The following is a 7,500-nucleotide window of genomic DNA, read 5'->3' as shown; positions in this document are numbered from 1 at the left end:
AAAACTCCGGCTCCTTCCAGCAGCAAGAAGAGCTCCGTCAGTACGGTGAAACGCAAATCGGCCAGCAAGCGTTCCGCTTCGGCACGCAAGCTTGCGTCATCCAAGAAGCAATCACGCGTTGAACTGGTGGCTCCACCAGCGTCACCGAAGAAGCAGACACCCAAGAAGGCCGGAACATCCACCGTAAAACCTCACGCCAGCCCCGAGATGGGAATCGTCGCAGGAACGGGGGGATCGGAGCGGCTTACCAGCTTCACACCGGGAACGAAAATTGAAGCGCAAGACTTTAGCGGTCGCTGGCACTCGGCCAATCTGGTCGAGGTGGACACGGAAGAGCGGGAAGTGTTGGTTCAGTTCGAGAAGGCGGAAAAATCCAAAACGATCCTGAACGATGAGTGGATCCCGATGGACAGTGTGAGATTGCGGCCAGTTACACAGCACGCTACCTACACGGTCGGCGAGAAGGTGTTCGCCCGGTGGAGCGATTCTCGCAAATTTAAGGCCACGATCCAGAGCATACTCGAGAACGATATGTACGAGGTCATGTTCGAGGATGGGTTCGCGAAGATCTGCAAATCTTCTCACATAAGCCGCCTGAAGCGCACGGAGGATGGCGTTGAGGCACACCCGGCGGACACGGCTACCTCGAGTGTCGAGGTAAAGATCAAAACGGAAAAGATGGAACCGGGCACGGCGATGGAGGAAAGTAATATCACAACGGCCGCGATGCCGTCCATCATTTCGCTGGAACAGTTCCGCATACCGCAGGTGGCCAAGCTGGCAGATCTACCGCCGATACCGCAGGACGGCGAGTGGTGTTGCCACTGGATGAACGATTATCCGGTTGGTGAGTCATCGGAGTTGGATCTTCCTGGAGGAAAGGTGTACTCGGTGATCGTACCCGATTGGCGGATGCCAGAGGGATGGCAGAAGCACATCTATCAGCGCGTGACGACTTTCGGTAAGATCGATATCGTACTGGTGAGCCCAAGCGGGAAACCGTTCCGTTCAAGGTTGGAAGTGAAGCAGCATCTCGATGAGCAGGGCGAGCTGTACGATCCGATGAAGTATGACTTTGGATTGCACAAGAAGCGAGCCAAGGATCTCGGATTCTATGGCTACACACAAGAGTATCGAGACGCGTTTCTGTCGGCTCCCGTCGCCGAGCCAGTGCTACTGAACACCGAGGTGAACATTGGCTCCGTAAAGGTGAAGATCATCGACAACCTGTACCAGTGCCCGGAGCAAGACTGCCTTAAGACGTTCCGCAAGGAGAATCACCTGCAGATACACATCAAACACTATCATCACGAGTTGGCCAAGGGACTGGGTGAAATTCTGAACATGCAGGATTTGGCCCAGCTCCGTACTCCGATCGAAATACTGGATACACCCGTGAAGACGGTTGCCCGTAAATCGACGGTCGCTGGCACAGGAAGCACCTCGAAGGCGGCTTCAAAGGATGACGACAAGAAGCTGGAGCTGGTGCAGGTCAAACGCGAACCGGGAACGGAGGGTGAGTGGGATCAGCTGCAAAAGACACCGGTAGCAACGAAACAGGATGCACCAGAACGTACCAAACCGGGTAGCAGTGCAGTGGCCAGTGGTGATGCCAGCGTTTCGAAGGTTAAACAGGAGCCCAACGATGGGGCTGGTCCATTGGTTGCATCGAAAAACAATACCGTGACCACACCAGCAGCTGGCTTCGCGAATCACAGCACCTCCAGTGCAAGTAAATCAAAATCCAGCAAGAAAAAGCCCAAAATTAAACTGTTTTCGCTAAAGAAAACTGGCAATCGACCCTTCGACAGCAGCAAAGTGCGACGCGTTGGGAAGAGTTCCGCATCGAAGCGCAAGAAATCACGGGCGGTGGCAGCGGCTGCGGCCAAACAAGCCATCCCACGAACGTTCCTCAATCGGCCGGCGATCAGTGGTGAAGTGGGATCACCTTACACTCCCGGTGGTTTCCCTTACGGGGAGGATGCATCCATGTCCAGCTTCTACGATGATTCCATCAATGCGGCTAGCCTCTCGTTGGTAGATGACAATGGAGAAGCGATCAAGATCGTACGGATGCGCAAGGAGGAGATCATCAACTGTGTGTGCAAGATCACGGAGGAGGACGGTCTGATGGTACAGTGCGACGTATGCCTCTGCTGGCAGCATGGTTTCTGTCAGAACTTCTTTAAAGACTCGGACGTTCCAGATACGTACGTGTGCAGCATATGCCGCAATCCGTACCGGGGTCGTTCGTCCAAGCGATACGGCCATCATCAGGATTGGCTGTACGAGGGAAAGCTCCCGGTCGCCCGTTATCACTCAGCGAACACGAAGCACACGCAGCGTTTCGATATTCTCAAGAACGTTCACACACTGTCCGGTAATTTGGTGGAGTTGAAGCGCTTCATACACAGCATGCAGGTGAAGATTAACATCGCCGAACGGAAGGAACATCCGAAGCTGTACCTGTGGTCGAAAAAGTGGGAAAAGAGCCCTCCCCGCGGTGGCGAAAAGGTGGTGGTGCATTCCGTTGATCCGACCGCCCCGAAACCGATGCCTCAGATCCCCGTTCCGGAAGCACCGATCGATCCGGCCGAATGTCAGGCTAACTTACTGGACCATATACAGAAACAGCAGAACGATGCGATGGCAAGGCTGCAAGCGATTGAAGCACAGATTATCGGTAGGTTTTTTTTGTGTGTGGCGCGTCGCTACTATCCCAGGTTCTGGGCCTTGGTCATTTATCGTACTTTATCGTTACAGGGCTGGAGGCATTTGACGATAAGGCGGATCTACTGGAGTCGCCGACCGAAACAAACTACCCAAAATCCAAACAGACCATCCACATGCTGTTGAACGATTTGATGCAGATGAAGAAAATTGCGGCCATACATGCGGATTTCAGCGATCTGGCTCAGGCAGCCCAACTACCGGCAATGTAAAGTTTCCGTATTTTGTGAAGCAAAAGTGAAACGTGTGGTGTGGTGGTACAGTGTGGTCAATGTTTGAGGTATAAGTATAAGCTTTGCAAGGTGGAAACACATTTCAACTACAATAAACGGATTGCCGGACGTTACGCCGGACTACAAACCACAGTCCTCCCCTGAAGGGTGAACCTTTCGGGAAATTCGGGTCTCTTAATGTTTAACGATTTGCTCTTAATGTTTAACGATTGCGATCGACCTTACGTTCTTTACTATAACGCCCTGGTGTAGATTCTCCATTTACGAAGAGCGCAATATGTACTCGATTGTTGAACATAGAACGTAATTAAAGAATGGGAAAACCTACGACAGACATGAATTAATGTTACTAAAAGCAAAATTTGAAAAAAAAAGTCAAGTGCGCTTTAAATTGAAATCCCGCCTTAACGCGTTCAAGTAAACTCATGAATCGATTATGGCTGAACGTGCGGCTACACGACACTTGAGAGTTCTCGCAAAGAACTAGTTATTTTATTATTTCTCGGCTTAAAATCTCATACAGTGCGCAAGAAAATAGCAATACAATATATTGATACCATACAATAAGGTGTGGCAAACCCCATCAAGTAAACGTAAAACTGTTGCCCCCCCCCCCCCCCCACCCCTTATTCTATATTGATTTGGAGTCTTAAGCCGTGGCCACACGGAGCGAAAATTTGCGCGCAAATTTACAAATTAATGCCAAATCGTTTACGCTTCGATATGTTTACGTGGCCGGGTTGAGGAAATTAAAATCGTTTTGTGGAAGAAAAGGATTGAACACACTAGCAATGATCACTATCTATCAATGTAAACCACAAATAGAACATATTGCGAGCCCTTCCGTTTGCAAACAGCTTTTACTCTAGGTTTTACGCTCCACGGACCTATAATCGTTTGACAGCATGTAAACGGCAAGCGTAAATGTTTTGGCATTAATTTTTTCGTTTGCGCTAGAGTTTTCGCCCCGTGTGGCCACGGCTTTATAATTTGGACAAGCGATGAGAATTCTCTATCTCTCAAAGCAAAAGTTCTCACAGTTCTCTGTGAGAATTTGAAAGTGCCGTGTAGTGGCACTTTAATGCAGCGAACAAGATTTTTGTGCGGTTATTTCAATGGGGGTTTTTTTTTAAGAGAAACAATTTTGTCCCCAGCTGGTGTGGTTCTGTGCGCTCCTCGTGGTTTAAAAGGCAGGACAATCTCTCAGCACTTATAATAACTTATAACACGTGCTCTGGTCGGGCGAAAATCTCAGCCGTTTTTGGTGCCTAGTTCATTAACCTTCGTTTCTCTCAGCCGGAATACGCGATCATCCGGCACGCTAGAACCCGAAATTACACCACCGAAAGTAACCCTTTAAACCGGTTGCCGCGATCACCCACCGGGTTTCCCACGATTCGTTCCAGAACCGTCCATCATCGAAAGTGATAAAAGTGAAAACTCGGAATTGTGTCCATCCGGAAAAGGTGCTAGAACGTGCTATAAACTTCTAGGCCCGTGGCGGAAGAAGAATGATACGGCCGATGCCGACGACAATAGTGTAACTCCCGGCATATGAGCGCAAATTGGATTCCCCCGTTATCGAACCAACCATCTACGGGACGAGAACGACGATTGTTTGGCGGCGGGCGCACAACAATATAAAAAGCAGGAAGGCGGGGAAGGCAATCATCAGCCGCGAGGTAATAATCTGTTGTAATATCTCTGTGGGAAGCTGGCCACCACCGGCGTCGACAACAAAACGATTAGCACACGGGATGACATCGATCTCGTGGTCGATACAAAGTAGCTTACATGCAGTTTCTATGGTTTCACGAGGTGCATTGGCGGTTCGCTGAATTACATAAACCACGAGATGCACCGTCCACCTCCGCGATGTGGGTCAAACGCCGCCTGCTTGCTTTGGCTAGAACAAAATTACCTGGCAACAGCAGCAAATCGAGAGGATCGTTTGTACTTTGCCGAGACCACGAGAGACCGGGGCTTTACAATATTGTTTTTGTGATAAACTGAGCGTGGTGGCGTGTACGATTGCATGGCGAAACTAGAACACCACAAGCAGCAACAGCAGAAATTATGTCATTTTCTGTTTGTTTCTATTGTTAACAACATCACATATACCAGGCGCAGTTAACTGCAAGTCATGCAAAAATGCATTCTCGAGAAAACCGAGAGGCTCGAGATACGCGTGAGGTTGGTCAGTCATCATCATTATTAGCGGTGCGTTCTCGAGGTGCAATATTCAATTACAAGAGGCCCGCGAAAACGATTTAAGAATGTTAGGTTAGAGGCCAAGAGCCAATAATAATGGGCGGCGCGGTTGATGACACCTGATAACCTCCTGTATTCAGCACGGAATAGAAAAGACCTAAAGCGGTTCTTCAGCCGTAGCAGCAGATGTTCTATCGTGTGATCGATTAGAGAACGAACGTAACAAATGTAATTGCTGCCTGACCTTCTAATGAACTTCCTCGCTGTTCTTATCACGAGTGCACGATTCATTCCACGCTGGGCAGGATTATCACAAAGAACCACAGCTGGCGCTGTCCCATCGGTCGAGTTACACGCCTTCGGTTATCAAGTCGTAAGGACTCCTAGCACAGATCACTCTGCTGCCGGTATCAATTTTTATGTTTTGTCAACAACAGTTGCGTTTGTCGCCGCATGGTGCTCTCGCTACGCGACATCAAGTGTCCGGATCGAGAGCCCGGAAAAAGGAAACCGCTCAATTCCGGCAAACGGTGCGTGTCGCCAGTCCTTGACGTGAGGGGTGGAGAAAACTTAAAATTGTATCACGAATGGAACTGCTGAATGATGAATGGCGATACGGCATCGATCAATATTGAACCGGAACCAAGGTCTACTTGAGAATTGTTACCGGAGACCGGTGCTCACCGGAGCGTTTGCGCTTCCTTCCGATACGTCCGCAATCATCAGTTTATCGTCGGTACATCAACCTGTATTTTGGTGAAACAAAATTCGCAAGACGATAGCTTCTTTTTCTCTGGTGGAAACAAAATAACTGCACCCGAAGAGAAACACACTACACACCGTTTTATGTTGCAGATTGAAATTGGCGATTCTGTGCGCACTATGATGCTCAAAAGTGTGCTGAAGGGGGGTTGCCTGGTTTATTTGGCGCCTACTCCATGCACTGGCATTAGATGCAGAGCAACTAGATTGAATTGCTCCAAGATGCACGCTTTATGATGAGTAACGCTCCATGCGAGACGCCTTGTCGGGCTTAAACTACCAATAAAACCAATAAAGAAAACCGGCATCACAGGCTTTAATTGTCCGATTAAAAGGCGGCTGACGAGAGTTGAGGCGGCTGACCAGTTGAGAAATGAATCAATAGACGCCAGCAAGCGCAGGAGATTATATGCAACGAAAGCATGCGTTCTGTGCGTTTTCCATCCAGCGCACAGCTGGCTTGTGCATTACACCACATTACGTCCGTGCAGATGGGCAAAGCGCCATCCAATTCACGCCAATCAACAACCACCGATGATATGATGTGGTTATCGTGATTGCTGAATCGCTGCCCAATCTGATATGCCGATTGGAAACCAATAAAACCGCGGGTGGGTGGGAAGTACGCGTGGGTCACTATCGCCGCACGCTCGATACGACGTCGCCGGCACCGCCGCCGCCATCGTTATCCGAGATAACTGCAGGTCGCTTCCGAGCATTCCAGCAAAGGCACGAGCCGCTGGTGCCAAAGCGTGAAGCGGGCGTGCCATCTTCCAGAACAATCGTCTAGACAAGCTGATATAGCTGAACGGATGATGCAAAACAGGAGCCACTTGTCTTGGATTTTCTATCCAATTATACACGGTGCGGCGGATGTGCCCTGTCACGGATCGCAATTGTTTGATGTATTATTTGTTTTTGTGATCATAATTATCTCCGGAGCTACTTAGCATGAACTCTAGCAAGCGATCCATGCTCATTGTAACGTCATCAGCTCTAGTGATTTGATAGCGGGTGTTTTAGGCGCGTTTACCTCTTCTGCGGTTCATCAATGTGATTGTCACAAGCGTAACATTCAATCGAAGGCGATACGGGCTTGATACGAATCAAACTATCCATCATGGAACCATCTGGTCGAGGGCGCCCCTTTGAATGGGCAAGATCAAGCAAATATTGCAATGTTTTCCTACGATGTCATCATTCATTCATCTTTTGCTCTGTTTGCTGGAGCTGGTTGGTTTCGGTGAAGGATAAATGCTGAAGCTGATTAGAGGCCATCGTCTCTTCTAAACATTCGCTGGTTCGCTGCCTTCAAGGTCAGGGTTTCTGGTGGTTTTTCCATATCTTTTTTCATCTAAAATTGACCTTAGATACAAGAGCGTCCCAACAACCTTGGAATTCGCGTTGACGTTGTTTCTCCAAAATGCTATAAATCCTGCTGAGCCTTAGCCACGACATGCCGCCTTGTTCAAGCTAATGAGCTAACGTTTGTTTGAATAGCGCGCGTCGTCTGGAGAGGCGCTACTGGCAAAGAGATAAGAAGTCAGCATACTGCACCTCTGGG

The 7,500-nt window shown here is 49.1% G+C and overlaps 2 protein-coding genes across 2 annotated transcripts in view; both read left to right on the top strand.

The window, feature by feature from the left end:
* LOC125954972 (uncharacterized) overlaps positions 1-3,103 on the top strand; it is a 3,707-nt gene extending 604 nt beyond the window's left edge. Inside the window, exons 1-2 of the mRNA XM_049685718.1 lie at positions 1-2,683; positions 2,764-3,103. The exon at positions 1-2,683 is cut by the window's left edge and continues 604 nt beyond it. Coding sequence (XP_049541675.1) covers positions 1-2,683; positions 2,764-2,942 — 2,862 coding nt within the window. The 3' untranslated portion in view covers positions 2,943-3,103. The remainder of the gene's footprint in view (positions 2,684-2,763) is intronic.
* A 1,008-nt stretch (positions 3,104-4,111) lies between these two features.
* Positions 4,112-7,500, top strand: part of LOC125954963 (probable multidrug resistance-associated protein lethal(2)03659) — an 11,107-nt gene continuing 7,718 nt past the window's right edge. The window contains exon 1 of the mRNA XM_049685699.1: positions 4,112-4,645. The gene's annotated coding sequence lies outside the window, so the exon portion shown is untranslated. The remainder of the gene's footprint in view (positions 4,646-7,500) is intronic.

The sequence above is a fragment of the Anopheles darlingi genome, chromosome 3, assembly GCF_943734745.1.
Source record: "Anopheles darlingi chromosome 3, idAnoDarlMG_H_01, whole genome shotgun sequence".
Classification (NCBI taxonomy): Eukaryota; Metazoa; Arthropoda; class Insecta; order Diptera; family Culicidae; genus Anopheles; species Anopheles darlingi.
This window is presented reverse-complemented; position numbering and strand designations above follow the sequence as displayed.